At 46.6% G+C, this 22359-nt stretch overlaps 1 protein-coding gene across 1 annotated transcript in view; it reads right to left on the reverse strand.

The window, feature by feature from the left end:
- Window positions 1–1138: 1138 nt before the first annotated feature.
- abch1 (ATP-binding cassette, sub-family H, member 1) overlaps window positions 1139–22359 on the reverse strand; it is a 24992-nt gene continuing 3771 nt past the window's right edge. Inside the window, exons 3-21 of the mRNA XM_061228706.1 lie at window positions 22315–22355; window positions 21805–21964; window positions 21273–21427; window positions 19665–19772; window positions 19095–19188; window positions 16344–16418; window positions 15885–16065; window positions 14130–14226; window positions 13472–13640; window positions 12418–12518; window positions 11633–11703; window positions 10778–10827; window positions 10257–10313; window positions 10093–10163; window positions 9733–9821; window positions 9144–9247; window positions 7983–8142; window positions 6249–6353; window positions 1139–3845 (exon numbers count right to left, since the gene is read on the reverse strand). Coding sequence (XP_061084690.1) covers window positions 3739–3845; window positions 6249–6353; window positions 7983–8142; window positions 9144–9247; window positions 9733–9821; window positions 10093–10163; window positions 10257–10313; window positions 10778–10827; window positions 11633–11703; window positions 12418–12518; window positions 13472–13640; window positions 14130–14226; window positions 15885–16065; window positions 16344–16418; window positions 19095–19188; window positions 19665–19772; window positions 21273–21427; window positions 21805–21964; window positions 22315–22355 — 1995 coding nt within the window. The 3' untranslated portion in view covers window positions 1139–3738. The remainder of the gene's footprint in view (window positions 3846–6248; window positions 6354–7982; window positions 8143–9143; window positions 9248–9732; window positions 9822–10092; window positions 10164–10256; window positions 10314–10777; window positions 10828–11632; window positions 11704–12417; window positions 12519–13471; window positions 13641–14129; window positions 14227–15884; window positions 16066–16343; window positions 16419–19094; window positions 19189–19664; window positions 19773–21272; window positions 21428–21804; window positions 21965–22314; window positions 22356–22359) is intronic.

Here is a 22359-nt window from a genome sequence, read left to right on the forward strand (position 1 = left end):
GCTATACATTTTTTTTTGCACAAACTCAATTTGACAAGCTAGTGTTAGTGATTGTTCAACTCACCACACTCTGTTTGTGAACCATAGAAATAATTATTGATTTCAGCTGTCAAAGTTACAGACATTTGGCAAAGTTAAGGACAAATATTTACTGAATCCTGGCCTTAATGAAGGAAAGGTTCAGAATCTCCTACCACTATGCCACCTTTAGGAGTCCTTGCAATCCCTGGTCAGAAAGTGACCTGCTTGTTCAGCAGAATGACCACCCTGGTGTAACATCCAGCTATGACCAGCTCAAAACATAGCGTGAGCTGGTCAAACAATGTTGAGTATGGTGCTGGTCTAACTGGTCAACCAGCTACCAGCTGTTTCAAATCTAGCTAGAGCTGTTTTTTTCAGCTGGCCTTTCTAGCTGGAGAGCATATCTCTCACTGGGGTCAATGCTGTCCGCTCCTTCCTCAGATATTCTTCCTCCTCGCAGAATAAAGAGAAGTAGTGTGTCACGTCTCAAGCACAGGGCCATTAGAAAATTAGACATTCGTAGCCACTCTTACCACACATCTTCATTACTGAGGTGGTGTGAATGATGCAAATCACATAAAGCAGACAAGCACCTCCTGGGTTCATTTCATTTGATTTTCGATAGAGCGCCTTTAGCCTCGGCCAAGAGTCTGAAGGCAAGTGTTTGACATGTACAGTAAATTAGCATGTTTCCCTTAGCTGTCAGGGATTCCCACTGGGAAATTATTTTATCTGAATGTATTTTTTCTGGGGGACTCAGTAGGTCTCCTTCGCAGACTCCCTGGGTTCCCTGTGTCCCCGTTTTGGAGGACCTGCTCTACCCACTCTACCAGGGGTTCATCCAAACAGGTGACAAATGCATCCTTCTTTCCTCCACTACCACCTCAAACTCTATCTGGAAGTATAGGGGAGAAGACAAGTGGAGGAAAGGAGGATACTTCTGTGAGTATTGGGATGCACCCCAGATGGGACAATTAACCAAATTCCCATCCTGCCCCAGTGCAAGTTTCTATGTAACTGTCCCTGATATTTATTCTGAGAATCCTTCACTGTCTACACGCAGTGTACACTTTCAGTAAATATATTCTCATATAAATATAAGAAGGTGATGCGTAACTCTTTCTTATAAAGGTTTATTGTTTTTCAAAAGACATACATCAGTTTGTATTTTCTCATGGAACATGTGTATTGCCGATAAGTAGGAACAGGCAGGGTAGGAGAGATATGCAGAGGTAGCTTATTGACAGGGATTCATCACTTTTTTATGCTTCTCTCTCCAGTTAGGAATGTGAAATCATACTCAAGCTGGGACTTCCAACACTGCCCTGTGCACGTCCACTAGTCTATATGACTATACATTTTGTGGGTGTGTTAATTTATTAATGTCTCAGAATTCAGTACATACAGTATTTCCAAGGTATTGGCATCACAATAAATAGATTTTTTTGTAGAATTGGTGGGCTAGAGAATTAGAATTTTCACTAAAATGTAGACCACATGGTGCATGACACTCACTGGACATAGCAGGATTGTTGCTGGACATTTTTTTATTAGCTTGGCATTAACCACATAATCTAAAACATCCACTTCTCTTTATAACAGAGTCAAACCTGTTAAACCCATGACAATTATGTTTCCTGCTAGTTTGTCATTTTCTGAATCTGAAAGGGCCTTCATGTTTTTGAACTGGACCTTTTGATTTGTGTCTATACTGATCCAAGTAAAACGATTGCAATAACTGCTATTTTTCCAAGCTGTTTGTGAAAAGATTTCCCACGTGACGTATGTTTTCGCATAATTATTAGATGCTAAATGTTAATACATGAGCGGACCACAAGAGGCGGAGGGGGATGCGGAACTGGGCTCTGGGGAGCAGGTCAGGGATTTTTCAAAAAACCTACGTCATTGCTCTCTTTGCGAACGTTTAGTAAAAACCAGGAAGAGAATGCTGATACATGTGGGCCTTTGAGAACAGCCAGAAACTCCTACAATCCCAGTGCAGGCTAGGGATAAGCTCTCCCAGGCTAAGACTGCAGGGATATGGGAAGACCGACTCGAAACATCTCAGTGAAAGCAACTGGTGGAGTACACACAAAGGAAAGCCCAGCGCCAAATGCAAAACCAAGTTGGAGAATGTGCTACTGTCCCTTTAAATATAATGTGTCTGGTAACAGCAACAAGAACAACTCATCAGCAATATCAACAAGAGCAGCAAGTGAGGAGTGGGGCTAGTTATTCAAGGTCTGTTCCTACATCACAGCTCAGGTGGGGTTCTTCCCCTCAATACATGCATCTTTTTCCTCGTTTGCATCATTCAAGGTGGGGAAACCTTCTTGAACCCCCCTGTCCGTAAATTTCTATTTATTCTTTTGGCATTTGGCACTGTTTCCCAAGTCTTGACCTTCACCCCCACGCAGAATAAATCACAAAGCATGCTACTTTAATATTTTTTCAATTCTATTTCATCAGACATTCCTAAATACATAATACATCACGATATTATTTTATTCAGTAAATTTTGTGTGCTAAAATGTCTGCAATAGTTGCTAATAGTAAGAGTAAAAGTAAAAATCCAGAGGATACAAATAATTTCACTGTTTTAAGGTAGCAGCTGACCTTGCAGCATTTTGTGATACTCATGCGGCTTACACTCAGCCCGAAGCACAATAAAATGGCCACTATTTAAAAACAGAAACGCAAGACCTTAAACAGACTAGATTGTTTCTGGCTGGAACCAGTCCAGGCCCTCCAAACGTTCTCTCCAACACTGTCATAGGCACCCGAGTGTAAACATTGTTGGGTTTTTCATAGAATTTTCTCAACGGCATACAAAAAAATAAGCCCGCTCAACACCACCGTATAATACGCACTATCACAACAAGAGCGAGGAGCGTATGGCTGTGCTGCTAGCAGGAGGGCCATTCCTGGTTTTGGCTAACCCAGTAGCCTAGCTTCTGGCCAGCACAAGGGGGCACTGTAGAAGGTTAAACCTCACCAGGAGTTTATGGCCTACTCGCGCCACGCAGCCCCCCGCAGCCCCCCTTTCCCATGGGGCGGACAGGCACACGGCAGACACACGGAGAAGGACAGGCCGGACACCCCGGACAAACAGGACGGTAAAATACTGAGCACGAGAGTACACTGTGTGCTCAGAGCACCTGGTAACCGTGGCAGCGACCTGGAAAGGGTTACTTGCTCCAGTGAACCTCGGGAACGGCTATTTCTCTGGGCTAGCCAGCTGGGGTCTACAGCTCGCACCCACTTTTCTAAATATCTCCTTACACATAACCAGCCTTCCCATAATACTAACGATCTAACCTACACACAGTTCACTGTTATATGTTCAGTATATAATGTATGTAAGTCAGAGGAAAATATACATATACATAATTACATATAATCACAGTAATGAAACAGAAGGGGCCTTGTGGAATGGCAGTAGGACAATAGAGCCATTTTCTGAGGAGACCGAGAGATCCTGAGGTAATTTTCTCTGGTGCTTATTTTCTGTAGCACCATGGCCTTGTAGCCTAGACAGCGTTGTGTTCAGGAGGGTGCAGTGGACCTGTGTCCAGTGCACCCCCCGCAGAACAGTAAAGCAGAGGAGCTGTGGTATCCTCTGGGTTTCAGGGTTGGGGCCTGGGACACCCCATGGAGCCTGGGTCTCGCCTACTGTCTTGCCCCCAAGCCCGGTGCATCTTCCCGGGCTTGGGGCATTCAAGTCCGGAACTTGAGGATGACTGTGGCCAGGATGAGGAAGAACATGTTCCATCCAAGGGTTACTGCAAAACCGCGCCACACCATCATATGTGAGATGCCCCATCCTGAAAAAACAAGCAAGCAACTTAGCAACATGACTACACTGGGTACACTGATTATTGCAGATGTTTCCTAACCTTTAATTTAATTATTCTATTACATTATTTAGTAGGGTTATTCATAGTCGTGTGGCTACCTTGAGCATGTGGAACAGGAAAAGGAGTGGTTTACTAGGTCCATAAGTCTAAAGTTATAAAGTGGACTATGAAGTGCATCCATCTAATTTCTTTTTAAATTCACTGTAGAATTTCTTATCACAGGAATGAATGTCTTTAATAAAGTACTTCAGACCTAACGAATGAGAGGGGGATGAAACCCTTAGTATCACACACACCTGAACTGAACGTCTGTGTGTGTGTGTGTGTGCATGTGTGTGTATCTGAGTGTTGGAGTGTGAGTGTGTGTGTGTGTCCGTGTGTGAGTGTGTGTGTGTGTGTGTGTGTCTGAGTGTTGGTGTGTGAGTGTGTGTTTGTGTGTGTGTGCATGTGTGAGTGTGGGTGTGTGTGTCTGTGCATGTCTGTGTGTGCGTGTGCGTGTGCATGTGCATGAGTGTGTGCATGTGAGTGTATGTGTGAGTGTGAGTGTGAGTGTGAGTCTGAGTGTGAGTGTGAGTGTATGTGTGAGTGTGAGTCTGAGTGTGCGTGTGAGTGTGCATGTGAGTGTGTGTGTGAGTGTGCACATGAGTGTGAGTGTGAGTGTGCATGTGTGTGTGTGCGCTTATAGTTCATGTTCTCCTGTTCCCTCCTCCTCTCTTTATGAGCATTATCTCTCCATTTGAAAAGACTTCCTGTATGTTCACAATCATTGTCCCTGTGACAATGGGGACGGGTGGTCATGCATCTGTCAGCACTGACGGTGCCAGGAGGCCAGTGCAGAATAAGATACCTGCGTTCTCACAGTGATATGCAGTGCACTGAGAGAGTGTGTGAATAATTAAGAGGAGGGAGGGATGAGAGTTCCCTTTGCCGTCAGTAACACGACTCGACCTGTCTCAGTGTGAACCCTAAACCCTGGCCTGCTCATTTCCACTGTCACTGCGACCAGCGTGACAATGACAGGGAGACATCCAATATTCAAGTGATATATTTGGTTGTGTTGCCTGTAAATTACATGGATTAATGTTAAACAATGCGAAAAGATTATCATTCTATATTGGATATCATTCTATAATTATGGATGAGGGAGTTTTGAGTGGAGTAGTTTGGTTGCAGGAGTTTGGTGTTTCATTACAAAAAATACACCAGGCACCAGCAGGGGACTCTGTGTTCCCTTCTCCTGCCTGTGTGTGTATGTGTGTGTGTGTCTGAGAGAGAGAGTGTGTGGGAGTGGGAGTGTGTGTCTGAGAGAGAGAGAATGTGTGAGTGTGTGTGTGTGTCTGAGAGAGCGAGAGAGAGTGTGGGAGTGTGTGTGTGTGTCTGAGAGAGAGACAGAGTGTGTATGTGCCTGTGTGTGTGTGAGAGAGACAGAGAGCGTGAGTGTGTGTGTGTGTGTGTGTGTGTGCGTGAGAGACACAGAGTGTGAGTGTGTGTGTGTGTGTGAGTGTGTGTGTGTGTGCGTGAGAGACACACAGAGTGTGAGTGTGTGTGTGTGTGCGTGAGAGACACAGAGTGTGAGTGTGTGTGTGTGTGTGTGTGTGTGCGTGAGAGACACACAGAGTGTGAATGTGTGTGTGTGTGTGTGAGTGTATGTGTGTGTGTGTGTGTGTGCGTGAGAGACACAGAGTGTGAGTGTATGAGTGTGTGTGAGTGTGTGTGTGTGCGTGAGAGACACACAGAGTGTGAATGTGTGTGTGTGTGTGTGTGTGTGAGTGTATGTGCGTGTGTGTGTGTGTGTGTGTGCGTGAGAGACACAGAGTGTGAGTGTGTGTGTGTGTGTGAGTGTGTGTGAGTGTGTGTGTGTGAGTGTGTGTGTGTGTGTGTGCGTGAGAGACACACAGAGTGTGAGTGTGTGAGTGTGTGTGAGTGTGTGTGTGTGCGTGAGAGACACACAGAGTGTGAGTGTGTGTGTGTGTGTGAGTGTGTGTGAGTGTGTGTGAGTGTGAGTGTGTGTGTGTGTGTGTGTGCGTGAGAGACACACAGAGTGTGAATGTGTGTGTGTGTGTGTGTGTGCGTGCGTGAGAGACACAGAGTGTGAGTGTGTGTGTGTGTGTGTGTGTGAGTGTGTGTGTGTGTGTGCGTGAGAGACACAGAGTGTGAGTGTGTGTGTGTGTGTGTGTGTGAGTGTGTGTGTGTGTGTGAGTGTGTGTGAGTGTGTGTGAGTGTGAGTGTGTGTGTGTGTGTGTGTGCGTGAGAGACACACAGAGTGTGAATGTGTGTGTGTGTGTGTGTGTGCGTGCGTGAGAGACACAGAGTGTGAGTGTGTGTGTGTGTGTGTGTGTGAGTGTGAGTGTGTGTGTGAACACATGTTACCTCTGAACATGATACAGCGCAGGGCCTCAGAGGCGTAGGTCTGTGGCAGCACCAGGCTGAGGTAGCGCAGTGGATAGGGGATGCACTCCACAGGCCAGAGGATGCCTGCATGCAGACAGGAAGCAGGAACAGGGCATGAGGAACAGGAAGCAGGAACAGGGCACGAGAAACAGGAAGCAGGAACAGGGCATGCAAAACAGGAAGCAGGAACAGGGCACGAGAAACAGAAAGCACGCTTCATCACTGTGGGCTTATTTTCACTCCTGTCTTCAATTACATTTCCTCATTCCTCAGCTCCACCCAATGGAGGACACACAGGAAGGACACAAGGATGGAGGAATCGAGGAAACATGTATTAGGCGAATGGAACGTCATTGCTCAAGTGTCGCCTAGAAGCCAAGTAAATTACAGACGTGAAAGATGTGCAAACAGCTCTATAATTTATAATTTTATACGTCACACATTCAAAATAAGTGATAGGAATGAGTCCCCAGTCTATTACCAGCTCACACAAGCATACTAACTGCCCGGCTGACTGCCATAAAAATACAAATGCTTCACCAACATACAACAGAGCTGATCACCTGACATGGATGTAATTCCATCAAATTAAAGCTGACAGCCTGCACTTGTTTTGCACTTATATAACTTTACATTGATTGTTTCATTTCAAATGCAATGTGCTGGAGCATAGAGCCAAAACAACAAAAATGTGTCAATCTCCAGATAAGTATGAACTGCACTGTATGTTAAGCGTACAAATGTTACTCTTCTCAATGTTATACTAAAATGAAAGTCAATGCTTAAGTATTCTATTATTCACAAAAGCTATGTTTTCAGTGAAATGTTTGCATTTGCAGGAAATTAAATTGATCAGCCATAACAATAACATCAGCCTGCTCTCCATCAAAGCGTATCAAGTACAGATCTTTGACAACTGCTACAGCCCTGCATGTCTACTTTACTTCAGACAACATGTACTCACCACTGGTCAGATTTTATGAGATTCAAGCCAAACTAGCTCTCTAAAGCCTTTCTTTACTGGAACCAGCACATTATCACAAATTGGGAGATTGCCACTGTGGACAGAGTCAGTGTGACTGGCTCTGACTGCTGCCAAAGCATGCATTCCTCAAAATGACCGACAGAATGAGGGGTCTTGTGGGATTTAAATGATTGTTTTATAATATTTTAGTCCCGTCCTGTCCCTTCCCACTCCTCTCTGCTCTGTTCAGTTCTGTTATTGAATCTTTTGGTTTTGAACTCCGCCTGGCTTTTTCGAGCCCTTCTTTTTTTGTCTCCTCGGTTAATGAACTCTGCCTGTCCCACGATTACGCTCTGCCTGCCCCACATGTGCCTATCTGCCTGGATCTCGACCCTTGCCTGTTTTCTGGATCGCGTTCTGGATCTGCCCCCCTGTATCCCTGTGTAATTAAACCTGCTATTGGTCTGCGCTTGGTTCCTCTGGCCCCGCAATTTCTTACACAAAACAAATCGTAACTTCTTTGGGGTATCCATAACATAGTAATATTGTAGCCTAGCTGTACCAAATATTTGGCGAGCTAGTGGCGATTGCGGTCCACCTGCTAATTGGCATTAATATTGGATGTGAAATGGCGGAGGTATCGAGGTAAGAATATCGCAGTGCAAACATACGGTAGCGCGTTTGGTGTCATTCACACTTCTCTCAGAGAAGCTCCCTCATTGGGCAGTACAGAGTGGGAGGAGACGCACCGCTGAGGATGAGATTGGGGTAGAAGATGCCAAGGGCCGCCTGATTGGCCGACTGCTCGTCGTCGATGGCAGCGGAGATGACCAGGCCGAAGGCGATGCCCGCCACGCCCTGCAGTACGATCAGCAGGATGACCAAGAACAGCGAGCCCTCGTTCGGTGTCTGAGAGAGAGAGACAGAGAGAGAGAGAGGGAGAGGGAGAGGGAGGGAAAGGGAGAGTGACAGAGAGAAAGAGAGAGAGGGACAGTGTGAGAAACAGATTCAAATCTGTTTTTATGTGAAAGGACGTGGCATACATAACATAATAGCCCTCACTCTGTTCCCATTAAAAGCACGAGTTCAAAACATGATGGCAGTTTGTATGGGAACACACTCAGTCTTTCCTGTGTGAGGGGCACAACTTCTGTATCCCTTCCTCCATTTTACCCAGGTGAGCTCTAAACTACTGGTGCTGGACTGGGCTGCAGGTATAAAGCCCAGCTCATACACGGCTGAGACAGTCCCAGAGCAGAAGGGAGGGGCACAGCTCCTCTCAGCTAATGGAACCCATCAGAGAGACGGCCCATCGTGACGGAGTATCAGCTGACACCGGTAAAAATAGGAATGATCAAAGGAAGCATCTCGGGTTGCCATAGTAATGAGAGTTCCGCTCCTGCCATCAAATTCCTCATGGATACTGTGCCACAGAATGCCTGTGGCTTTCAATCTCATCACTCATTTATGGTGGGCAAATACATACATCCGATGGGAGACTGCAATCTCTTCCACACCCACAACCTAGTGTTTGTGTTTGTCTGTGTGTGTGTGTGTGTATGCATGTGTATGTGTGTGTGTGCGCGTCCATGTGTATGTGTATGTGTGTGTGTACGTGTGTGTGTGTATGCATGTGTATGTGTATGTGTGTGAGTGTGTGTGCGTGTGTGTGTAATGTGTGTGTGTGTGTAATGTGTGTGTGTGCGTGTGTGTGTATGCGTGTGTATGTGTATGTGTGTGTGTGTGTGTGTGTGTGTGTGTGTGTGTGTGTGTGTAATGTGTGTGTGTGTGTGTGTGTGTGTATGCGTGTGTATGTGTATGTGTATGTGTGTGTGCGCGTGCGTGTGTGTGTGTGTGTAATGTGTGTGTGTGTATGTGTATGTGTGTATGTGTGTGTGTATGGGACAGACCTTGAAGACTAGGAGAGTGAAGAGCAGAAGCAGGATGATCTGGACGCTGATGACAAAGAGCTGGGAGAGGAGGTGAGCCAACATGGTCTCTAGAGAGCTCACACCTTCAACGGACAGAGAGACACTAATGCAATTAGGCATGTCATTCAATATGTGCTTTGGCAACAATGGTTGATTTCTATTCATGCCAATAAAGCCATTTGAAATTGAAAACATTTAATTAGATTTGAACAAGAGAGAGAGAGAAAGACAGAGAGAGAGAGAGAGAGAGAGAGAGATCCGCCCAGTACAGAACAAATAAAACATCAAAAAAAGCATACTATGACTCCAAAGCAGGCCATGCCCATTTCTGACCGTTTGACAGAGAGTGACGTAACGCAGTGATGTCATGCCATGCTTCCCCAAGTGCCCTCAGCCTGCGATTCAGCCCTGTGAGCTGCACGCCCTCTAGTGGCGGCTTTCATCAAACCAGTCAAAATAAACATGACAGCCAAGGCTCAAGACCGTAACAGCGGGTAACTATGTTTAGACCCTTCCATTAGACCCTTCCTCGGAGGTGACGGAGCGGAGATTCTGAGTTTACGCTCACCTGCCACCCAGCACCGGTCCAGCAGTCCCTCCTTCCTCTCCAGGACGAAGGAGAGGGCGGTCAGACCCACAGCCAGGTAGAAGGTGATGCTGTAAGGGAGCGGGGAACAGACAGCACGCGTCAATCACGCGCGACAGACGGACCGCCACGCCTTCTACCGACTCGCCTGCTCCCCCTGCTGGAGTGGAGGGGCCAGGGTAGCGGCTGACAGGTGAGCTCAGACGCTGGCTGCGTTCGGAAGTACATACTTTGCGTACTACTCGTACTACATCTCAATGAAAATCAGCCTGACATTTTGAGTAGTATGCTAGTATGCGGTTTCGAACCCGGCCACGGAAAAGGGCTTTGACTGCGACGTACCTCAAAATGGCTCCCGGAGTCACATAGGTAGTGAAGTCTGAGTCATTTCTGCCGTAGATAGGCTCCTCAAACTGGGGGTGTACACGGGAGGGGAGAGAGAAAGCTTCAGGATCCAGATGAGTGGAGCAGGATATATTTTGCGTTGTTTCACGTGTTGTTCTTACCTTAATTGGCAGGGCGGCCAGGTAAGCCATGCTGCCCAGCTGAACCTTCACAAAGCTCTGCAGCAAAACAGCTCCAGTGAGACTTTACACACACAGTAAACTGCCCACTACTGTGCTGTCACATTTATTCTCTTTTTACTTAAGAGTTTTTGTTTCAATATTCTCAACAAAAAGATCCACTTGAAGTCTAATGCTCTGGACAGAAGCCTTTTCTGTATCAGGCACATTAACGGCTGGCTACAGCTACTCTGCAGGAAGTGAAAGTCGGTGGAAAAAGGCCAGACAGACAGACTCTCTCCTCTTTGGCTCTCGGAGTCACAAGCACACAGATCTGCTTCTCATACACGTTCAGGTCATTCTGGTCTCGTGTGCTGGCTCATAAGACTGGTTGACTGGTTAGTAGGTTGAGTGACTGACCAAATGATTGGTTGGTCCCTTGGGTAGTTCACTATTGATCAACTGATCGATTGGTTTACTGATGGATTGATTGGTTTACTGATTGACTGACTCATAGGAAATACCTGAAATGCTTCTTCAAGCTTTTTCTGGAGCATCAGAGCAATTTGTCGATCTGTGAAAATGAAGCAACAAGGTATTATTAACAATGTACATTACAGTACAGATTTTTTTTTAAATTTGACTGATCTCTACTGCCACACTGCTTTTGAGCATATCTGTGACAGCCCCATCCTGTGTCCATTGGCATGGTCTACAGGCAAGGGGCCGTAGTATATGGCCGTACACTTATGTTGTGTGTGTGTGTGTGAGCGGCACTAGAACTAGAAAAGGGATTAACAAAGTGAACCACAGGAGATTCTTCAGGGTGAGCTTGGTTAGCAGAACGTGAGGGCATAAATTAACACATAAACGGTCACTGTGTTGAATAGCTCGCCAGGACATGTAGTGGAGGCAGAAACACAGGGGTCTTTCAAGACGAGGCTTGATAAGGTGCCAGATACTATTTTGCTTTTCGGCAAATAAGCAGTCGGTACACTTCAGTGTTAGGTAGGTAAGGCGAGCATATCTGGGTCGAATGACCTGTTCTCACCATTATGTTATGTTATGTCTGTACTGGCACAGTCTGGATTTCAGACTTTGGGGCCTATCCATGATACCAGACTGTGGGGCCCATCCATGATACCAGACTGTGGGGCCCATCCATGATACCAGACTTTGGGGCCCATCCATGATACCAGACTGTGGGGCCCATCCATGATACCAAACTGTGGGGCCCATCCATGATACCAGACTGAGCCCAGCCACATACTACAGCAGAGCCTGGACAGGATGTGAAGCCCCTGGACAGGGTGAAGCCCCATTCACCCTGATGTTATTCTCCCTGTGTGTTAGCGTCAAGGTATACCACACAAACTCACTGGTGAAATCCTGCCACAAATGCACAGAGCCCCCCTCTACAATCTCCACAGGCACCTTGGTCTGCAGCACTCTGGGGAAAAAGAAGAAAACAATGGCAATCATAATGGGCTAAAAACTATTATACAACATTCATGCGTATGCCTTTTCCAATGACGAATTTAATGAGTATAAAACATTCTTGGTATTCTCCCTTTCGGTTTCCCTCCCTGGACCAGCTATTCTTAGCACAGTCTAAAATAATACAGTACTCAGTACAGTGCCTCATAAATAAAATATCCGTGGGTTTCTGTGATTGGCCCACCAGGGCAAACCATTATGCACCTGACCTACACTTTACACAACAACAGGCCAGACCTGACTGTCTGCCTTCAGCGTGATTCACACCTGAAGCAATGCAACTTCCTAAATGCACGCACGCACGCACACACACACGCACACACACACACATACACACATTAGGAAATTAAACAAATCACATGAGCAGCCTTGCTGGCAGTTGGCTTTGTTTTCCCATGCTATCCCAGGTAAAGGGGGTGAGTCTGAGAGTGATTTATGGCTGGTATACAGATCAGCGAAGGTACAAATTAGGCCCCAGGAATCGTACCCTGCCCTGGGGTAAAGGTTACACTGCAACCTTGTATCTGAACAACCTTAACCTTAAACAGTTTGTTTGCATGACAAGGCAGCTCTTCAAAGGAAATGTCACACATAGTCTCACACACAAACTTGCTGGAGAAGAACAACTACTGCAGTGCTCATGACGACTTCGCAGTGAGTGACCTACCGCCTCCTCAGGTAGCTGGAAAAGTTTTTTCCGAAACCCAAAATGCCCCAATACTCTCCGCCCCGAATCCCAGCAAAGGCCTCCGCGTGTGACATGGGCACCTGAAGCAGGGGCAGAACAGCCGTCTGTAAGAGTCAGGCCTTCACACACAGACCCAAATGGCATGTCATAAAAACTGCACCACAGATCAGCTGGGTTAATACCGTACGAGTTACACACATTTGTGTATATTTGGTAATGCTATTGTAAACATATTTCTATAGTATGTTGTTCAAAATGCCATATACTATAATGTACTCTATATGCCTATTTTGCACATTAAAAATGCAGTGTTGCTCCTGAAAGTTGATGTGGAAAAAATGTTAGCGTAGAGGCCTGATACGCGCACATTTTGTGTATACATATGGTCTGCTGTCATGAAAAAGTTTCGAGAAAAAAATAAAATAAATAACCCTTCACTATGTACTGAAAGCTATAGGCAAAAGCTGCGGTGGGTCTCAGAATTCAGACAACCAAAGCATTTCAAGTGATCTGCCGGAGGTCTCTTATCACTGGGAACTACACTTCCTCCCAGGACACCCCTCTCTGTTTTAACGGCTGGAAAAAGCTCAGCAGACAGGCACTCCATTTGCACTGCGTGAACCCTGGCAATGACAGCAGAAGTGAAACTCCACACGGCTGGCTACGGCTACTCTGCAGGAAGTGAGAGTCGGCGAAAAAGGTCAGACAGACAGACAGACAGACTCTCCTCTTCGGCTCTCAGAGTCACAAGCACACTCGTGCACAGGTCTGCTTCTCATACACGTTCAGGTCATTCTGGTCTCGTGTGCTGGCTCATAAGACTGGTTGACTGGTTAGTAGGTCGAGTGACTGACCGAATGATTGGTTGGTCGCTTGGGTAGTTCACTGTTGATCAACTGATGGATTGGTCGACTGATGGATTGATTGATTGGTTTGAACGATTAGTTGGTTGGGTTGACTGGTGTATTGATCGACTGCTGAACTGAATGAATGTTAGGCTTCTTGATTGACCGATTGATTGATTGGCAGGTACCTGGTGCACACTGGTGTTGTCCAGGAAGGACAGCAGAGATCGGCTGAGGGACGACTGGCTGGTCTCGTTGTTCACCACGGCAACAGGGATGGCGCGGGGGTCCCCTCCGATGCACAGGCACATCAGAGAGATCTGGATCGCCGGCAACAAGAACTGGAAGCACAGGAACCTGAACCGGCCCAGAGAGACACAAATGCACATACCCTCAAATCAAACAGCCTTCCTCAAATCCTGTATTTCATCCTTTATCAACCACCCACTGGACAAGGAAATGAATCTCCAGGCTAAAAACACAAGGACTGATTTTATCTCTCATGATAGAACGAATGTGAAAGTTTAAATCTTCTGAATGAGATCTGGTATTTGGCAACCGGACTGTCCCGTTCTCACATACTGCAAAACATCCAGTCTTAACAAGTGTTTTAGCCTTGTAATGAGATATAAAATCTCACTGCTTTCTCTCAAGTAGAAAATACTAGCTTGTTTTAAGTAGCATTTTGCTTGACAAATTAAATTGCCATTTGCAAATGTTGAAATGTGTCAAACTTTCTCACCTCATTGGAAATCTTTTTGTCATATTTAGCAAAACAGAAATAGAAATAAATACCTTAAGTGTAAATATAAGACTAAAATGCGTCATTTTCACGCAGTGCCTCACCCTGGCATTCTCTTCATCCGCACCATCGTCTTGATCATCAGAGCCGCGATGTTCCGACACTTAGGGAGCACGTGTCTCGCCCGCACCTTCCAGTCCGCTGCACACACACACACACACACACATATATACATACACATACACATACACACACACATATACATATACACATGCATACATACACACACGCAAAAACACATACATACACACACTCACGCAAACACAGATACATACACACACACACACACACACATACATACACACACACGCACACACACATACATACACACACACACAAACACACATACATAAGCACACACACATACACACACATGCATACACACACACACACACATACATACACACATACACACACGCATACACACACATACATACATACACACACACATACACAGGCATACACACATATACACACACGCATACATGCACACATAACTACAGTCTATGTCGACAGTGGTTCAGCATCAACAAGGCAAACCAATTCAAATCTGTACTGCTGCAATTACAGAAACAGTACTGCCTGCAATAGGGATCAACATTGTTCATAAAAACTTCGGCTGCAGCAGCCCTGAAGAAAGAGCCTTTGACAGCAGGCTATCTCCATCACGTTATTACTGTATTCATTGATTCTGAATGAGCAACTGTAAGCACTAGCATGTCACGGCAGTGTGAGCAGCAATGAGTAAGAAATTGAATGGTGCCTATGGAGAGATGACAGCTTTGAGGTACAGAGCCACATCCTGAGAGATGAAGAGGTGGGTGAACCCTGCTGAAAAAACAGCTCAAGCTAGGTTTTGAAACGGCTAGTAGCTGGTTGAGGAGCTCTACATGGTTTGACCAGCTGGTTGACCAGCTACCAGCTCATACCAGTTACCAGCTCATACCCAACTAGATCAGCTTTATGACCAGCTTGGCCATGCTGGTTGACCAGATCATACCCAGCTAGACCTGCTCAGGTCCAGCTCAGTTTTTAAGCTGGCCAAGCTGGCATATCTGGATTTTACAGCAAGGTAAGATCCATGGTTGAGATCAAATCTGGGCTGTGCCAGTGCAGACTGTGGCCAGCGACCCCACAGGGGTGACATCCTCTCATTGCCCACAGGTGAAGTGTCTTCCTCTGGCTGCTGTCTGTGTGAGTGTGACTTTTGAACTGCTCTGTGATTAGAAGCAGTCTTATCATTATCCTGCTTATCTGCACTCTCCCGCATTGATGGCGGATTGTGATTGCGAATGATTGTGAATACCAAATTGGGAAGAACAAAGAAGCAAAGTTAAGGCAAAACAGAATGCTAAATGCTGAGGATGTATCCAAAGGCAGCTATTCATTCCCCTTCCTGATTTTTACTTTGCCTTTATCTTTTTGAAGAATTTTGATCTCACTTCCAGCTTGACTCGTACCTGAACCTGATTTAGCTCTCTCACACACACTGGGAGTCCCAGGTGTGAGCAGCGCATTAAAAGCTGCACAATATTCAGTGTTTTTGTGTCTGCTCTCTCCCTCCCAGCTCCACTGTGACCAGCTGTCCCTCCTACATGGCTCTGTACCTCACTAAAGACAGCTCACCATACTAAAATATGATTGCTCCAGTGAAACCACTGCCATGACAACACCCGGCAGTTCATACTCAGGCTACAGCCCTTAAGAAAGCTCCTGCTATATTTTCCAAATAGCTATAGTTTCTGCCCTGAACATCGGCCAGTGGCGAGTTTATGATATCAAATCAGAAAGAGAGAGACCTGTGAATTTTGGTTCCTCTGCATCTAGTCCAGATCCCAGATTCAGGATTGGCTGGCTCTCATCCAGACGGCTCTCAGACGATTGGCTGCCATCCTTCTGATGGTCGTCGGGGCTGCAGCTGTTTTTGGATAGGGTCTGGTCGGACGACTCGCACAGTTGTAGGAAGGCACACTCCAAGGTCTGTACCCATAGCAACACGAGAACACACGAACGTCTCATGATGAGAATACACCATTCTAGAACGTTCTAAGGAGTTTTCTGCTGTAAAAAAAATGAAAATACGTTATCCAGCATAAATCAAAGTAAAATTAATCGATGGGATTTTTTTTTGACTATGGGGCCTTTTGAACATGATCACGGCCAGATGTAAAAGTCGCAGGCATGCGATAATCCAGATCTCGGCCTCTTTTGGCAGATCTCTTCGGGGCTGTGAGACGGGGGGGGGGGGGGATACGAACCGCCGCGCCGTGCTGCTTCATCAGTGCGTCTGGGGGAGCCTCGGCCAGCAGGTGTCCGTTCCGCATCAACCCCACCTGAGGACACAGCCCGGCCGTTAGCTAGCCACCACCGCCAGCCCACACCACAAAGCAGCACCTGTTTTAACAGACTGAGCAGTTCCCCTCCTGGTACAGTTTGAAAGGTGCTCTATAAATGAAGTTTATTATTAAAGTATTATTGCTGTTCTATACTAACTCCAGCCCGGTTTATTGTGCATGGCCTGCAGCTGTAGACAAGTTGTTTATGAATGCAGATACTTGTTTGTGAGAATCGTATTCATTGAAAGAGACTCCTTTCCTAAAGGTTCTTGCCATTATAAGTCACAGATTCCACTTCTGCTTTCTTTTTAGTCTGAGGAAGACACACTGGATGTTGAAACATTAGCCACCCTGTTTTCTGAGCTTAAAGTGCTCCACTCTCTTTGCATTGGATTGGACTGTCTTGGCTGTGAAGCACCTTTTAAGACTTCTTTCACTAGCTGGACTGAAGCATGTGCCATTCTTTGTTGCAAGACACACATTTAGTCGTCAGTGCAGAGTGTTGAAAAGATAAGCGGTGAACTGTCTGTAAACAGTAACAGGGTACTGCAGACACCAACAACATTCAGTTATCACACCTAAAAATCTCATGTGGAGATGTAATGGAATGTATTTACCTGGAAGTTTGGGCTCCCTATTATATCACTATCTGATTGTATTGGCAGAAACACCTCCTGTGTGTTAGGGTGTGTTAGATTGTCACAAGACCTCAGCTGCTTAAAGTGGAAAACATTTTGCTGCAAGACAAGTTCTCCTTGTGGTTACTACTAGTTATTATAGCAGGTGGATCCTCTTTTGAAAGAGTTGTCCCGTGATTTCTAAAACAACACATCTGTGTTTGTCATGTTGAACTCACCCTGAAGGGTAAACAGAGTGGAGGAAAAAAAAAGACCTTTACATTTTTGACATTTTCAAAGTCAAGCCCATTCTTCATCCACCATTTCAAGCTTTCTAAATTTCACTTCTTGTGATAACCTCTACGGTCACTTGCCTTCAGGACCTACTGCTTAACTCCGATAGACAGTAAAGGGAAGTGGAATTAGCTCTGCATTGGTTCCGTTCAGATAAGTCCCAGAAACCAGTGCTGCACCAAGTAGCTCTCGCTGTCATGACAACACAGCAGGTGCTCACAGCAGCTGTGACACACTTGAAGACTGAGCTATACCATGATCTTATGGTATATGGATTTAATATAAGTGAATGTAAAATCTACACCACCGGTTGATAAAACACAAAACCTGTCTTGAGGCCTTTTTTTTACATTTTCAATTATCATAAACGAGCAAGAATGTCGATATCTGGCAATACATCGATGGTGTATTCATTCAGTATATTTTCAAATATATCCCATTTACATACTCTTTCCATCACAATATCTGTAAATGACGTTCAGGACAGGCTGGCATAGATGTATCTCTAGAAACATCCGCAGCCAGCGGCTGTCTCTAGCGTTTATTCACTCCGCCACACAGTGTGTTGCAGAACTGTGCTCTCTGCCACTCCCAACCCACTGTGACACACTGGGATATATCTAGCTGGCTGTTAAACTCCCTTTTATGAGGACCCCCTATGGCCAAATGTGTACCGTCTTGTTGGGCTTCCAGGAACAGCCAGCCCTGACCCAGTCAGGAGTCCACTGGACCCCACGGTACATCCCTACTCCAAGGGTGGGAGCTTTAACTGTATATGCCTCCTGGAAGTCCTACCGTTTCAGCTAAGAAAAATTTTCCACAGAATCATTGGTTTGTTGTGCTGTCTAGGCTTGCACTGATGATATGCAAGCACCAGCAAATTAGATTTCAAAGAGTCAGCCCAGACACAAAAGCTAACATTTCATACTTGTTTTGAAAGTAAACCAACAAAAAGAATTAAGTCTAGTTATAGTCTCTGTAGTCTCTAGCTGGAAGCTGAGGGCGTTTAACAGAATGGCAATAGAAAGCACATATCCTCCTTCTGTGCTATATACTGTAAAGCCATATGACTTCAGATTCCTGCTGAAAAAAACAACTCAAGCTATGTTTTGGTAGCTGGTATCTCGTGTTGCTATGTTTTTAAACAGCTGGTAGCTGGTTGACCAACCAACAGCACAGACAAGCTACCAGCACTAGCTGGGTAACAAGCTCATACCCAGCTAGACCAGCTTCACGACCAGCTTGGCCATGCTAGTTGACCAGCTGATGCCTAACTTGACCAGATTATGACCAGCTCAATTTTCAAGCTGGTCAAGCCGGCATAGCTGGATTTTACAGCAGGGATGAGATCCCGCTTTTCCATGCGTTCACGTAAAAGTTTCATAAAAACCTCAATCGAGCAGGCCCAACCCTGTCCAACAGTTCCCAATTTTTTTTGCTTTCTATCCTGTAAGAAAGGATTAACTTTGTAAATACACAGGCATGTGGAGATCAGCACAGCCGAGGTCAGGTGCAGCGAGAAGCTGCCACACTCCTCGACGTTCTTCAAAATCTTCAAAGGTCCACACAACAATAGACTCATTCTTCCAATACCAGGGGGACCTCACAAGTGCTTGTTCAAAAGACGTTTTGAAGCTAAGGTTTTCTTTCAACATGCTAACATGTCGCTGAATAAAGGCTAGAGGCAGAGAGGCAGTGGATCCAAAAGGCAGCCTGCAGAAGGTGAAAGACGCGGAGGTGAATGCGGCTGCTTGGGTCTTACCACATTGGCTTGCCTGGCCTCCTCAATATAATGGGTGGTGATGATGACCGAAACCTGCCCTCCTCTCACGATCTCCACCAGGTGCTGCCAGATCCTAGAGGAAGCACGGCGGGGAGCCGGTCAGCCGCGGAGGAGAGAGTGAGACAGGCAGCACCACCGCCTAACTGCACTGTCTGCGACAATTCAACCCACCGGATGCAGCATTTCAATGAAACCACATGTGTGGATTACACTGTCTAGCACTGTCTATGCACAGATACCTACACAAAGCCTGTGGCCCATAGCAGTGGAGATTACACCTACTTCCACTGCTACATTGTGCCCGAATGTGTGAGAAAGGAGGCCTAGGTGTGCGTATGCTTTCTGCTAAGTATCACATGGAAATGATGAGCGATGAGGATCTAGGTCAGAGGTGGGTATTGCAATACCTCGGCTGAAAAGTCTTCAAAAAGCTATCAGACCCGACATTCCTGCCAGACCTAAATCTGGTGCCCGTGATTCAGTGGAGTTGAGGCGTGTGTCTTGGTGTTATTTGGGAAAGGTGGCGTGTACAGGTGCGGGGGTGCGTACTTGGATCGCAGGACAGGGTCCACTCCCACGGTGGGCTCGTCCAGGATGAGCAGCGGAGGGTTCTGCAGGAGCGCAGCGGCCAGTGATACCCTCCTCCTCTGGCCCCCGCTGGGAGCACACAGGGAGATGTTTACCCCAAGGTCAGGGAAACACTGGCTTATTTCTACCTGGTTTCCTCTGATCGCTATCTTTCCCCCATGCTTATGTTTTTCCTGCATTGTCCTCAGGGGCAGTGATCGGCGACAGTTAAAACCTGCCCAACTGCACCCTACCTCGGCCAACAGGACTTGCTGCCATAGGACTGACAGGTATTTTCATACCAATCATTTTTCCCTCAACTGTATGTAGGGCAAATAATGCTATGCAAGCATCATTGTCTTGAGGTCATTAAGTCCCAAAGCTTGGTATGCAACTATGTCTGTTGGTAAATTCTAAGCAGAGATGGTGCAACAGGAAATCAATACATCTCATCAGATAAATAAAAGTTGTAAATCACAGTGATAGTATTTGGCAAATTAAAAGACATCCTGATTTATTTGGGATGGAAATGTGCTAAAAATAACACACATTCCCCACTACCACTAACACATGCGGGTAAGTCAGGACAATCCGACTTTTTACTGTTTTCAGAACAGGTGCTTACTGGCTTTCTAACAGGTGCCGGTGATTCATTTCTTCTGACTGGAGGCCAACAACGTCTGTAATGCGGAGATGGACTGCCTTTGTGGAGGAAACAGTCGATTTCCTGTAGCTAACGTTGGACTTTGTTCACTGTTCAGACTGTGGAATTCTCCCTGGAGTCACATGATGGCAGAGGCATGAGACCTCTTTCACCGGCTGGGTCAGAGCCAGTGAGAACGGGCTGGGTCAGAGCCAGTGGGAACGGGCTGGGAAAGCCAGTGGGAACAGGCTGGGTCAGAGCCAGTGAGATTGGGCTGGGTCAGAGCCAGTGGGAACGGGCTGGAAAAGCCAGTGAGAACGGGCTGGAAAAGCCAGTGAGAACAGGCTGGGAAAGCCACAGTGACTCAGGCCAGAAGTGGTACAAGTGAAGAGGGCATCGCCAGCCTTGGTCCACAAATGAATAGCCACGAATGAGCCCATCAGGCATTAACCAAATTAAAAACACTTTGCTTAAGTTTTATGTTCAAAGTTAAGGATGAACTACTTTGTGGTTAAACTGTCATTAGATGAGACCAAAAGACTTCACATCTTTGAAGTAACAGTGGGACAGAACATCTCTGACTTGTGGGTGGCTCATTCAGTTAAGGCACCACTGACTGTGCCATTTCCAATTAACCAGTGGCTCCACAGGGGAGCACTGGCATCATCCAGGGCATGGGAGGGTTCAATCAGATATGGGCCCACGTCTCTTTGCTCTTGAGTGACCCCCACTGGCCGATAAGGGTGCTCATAAGACCGCATTAAGAAAGGTCTTCCTCTAATGCCTCTCAGTGCAAGCTCTCTGCGCCCAGGTCGGGCACCAAATAAAACCTCTGATTCTATCACACATACACATGCAATGGGCAGGCTTCATAACACACGTGGCCCCATGTACACAAAATACTGTGTCCTGATTCTCGGTTCAGTGCGAGCGATGGAAAACTCTACCTGAGGTTCCTGATCAAGCGGTTCCTGGGAGGAAGGTTCAGGAAGTCGATGAGGAAGTCCAGACGGGCCTCGGTCTCTTTGGAGGACAGTCCGTGTATCCGGCTGAAGAAGCAGAGGGTGTCACTGATGGTGAACTCATCGTACAGGGCCAGGTCCTGAGGAGTTAAAACAGTGCTGCCTTACACCCTTCCACTGGCTCCCAGGTGACATGGCTCAGGCAGTAAGAGCAGTCGTCTGGCAGTCGGAGGATTGCCGGTTCGATCCCCCGCCCGAGCTGTGTCGAAGTGTCCCTGAGCAAGACGCCTAACCCCCAAATGCTCCTGACGAGCTGGTCGGGGCCTTGCATGGCAGCCAATCGCCATCGGTGTGTGAGTGTGTGTATGAATGGGTGAATGGAGAAGCATCAATTGTACAGCGCTTTGGATAAAGGCACTATATAAATGCCGACCATTTACCATTTACATGCCCCCTCATTGGATCTCGTGGAGATGAGATTCCTCAGAGAACATTCCGGTGCAGAAGATGAGCTCACCTGTGGCATGTAGCCCACCATCCTTCCGGGGACCTCGTGTCCAGGGAAGGCGGGCGGCTTTCCCAGAACTGTGATGTGACCGCGTGCGATCTTCAGCGTCCCCACAATGCACTTCAGGAGCGTGGTCTTCCCACAGCCGCTCGGGCCCAGCAGCCCGTAACTGGGAGAGAAGAGGGGGAGCGTGGGGGTCAGCTCTGACCATCCAACTAACAGGACAATCTGTGTACGCGCGCACAGTCAACCAGCCAAGTGAGAAATCCTCTCTGACAGGGTACATTGTACACCAGAAAAGAACATTTCGCCACTCCCGACTCATATAAACTCTCTCTGTTACGGTTGCTTTGAACTATTTAATGGTTTAGCTATTGTTAAACTGTGCATGTTCACGTGTGCGTATGTGCACTTCAGCTGCAGCCGTTGGTTGGTTTGTTTATAGAAGAGCGTCTGGAATGCGGTCTAAAGACATGTCTGCGAGGGCCAAACGGAAGGTGAATTTCTGGGGTGGCTCACATGTGTCCCTGGGGCACGGTCAGGTCCAGGCTGTTCAGGACCTTC

Source organism: Conger conger, chromosome 18 (genome assembly GCF_963514075.1).
Source record: "Conger conger chromosome 18, fConCon1.1, whole genome shotgun sequence".
NCBI lineage: Eukaryota > Metazoa > Chordata > Actinopteri > Anguilliformes > Congridae > Conger > Conger conger.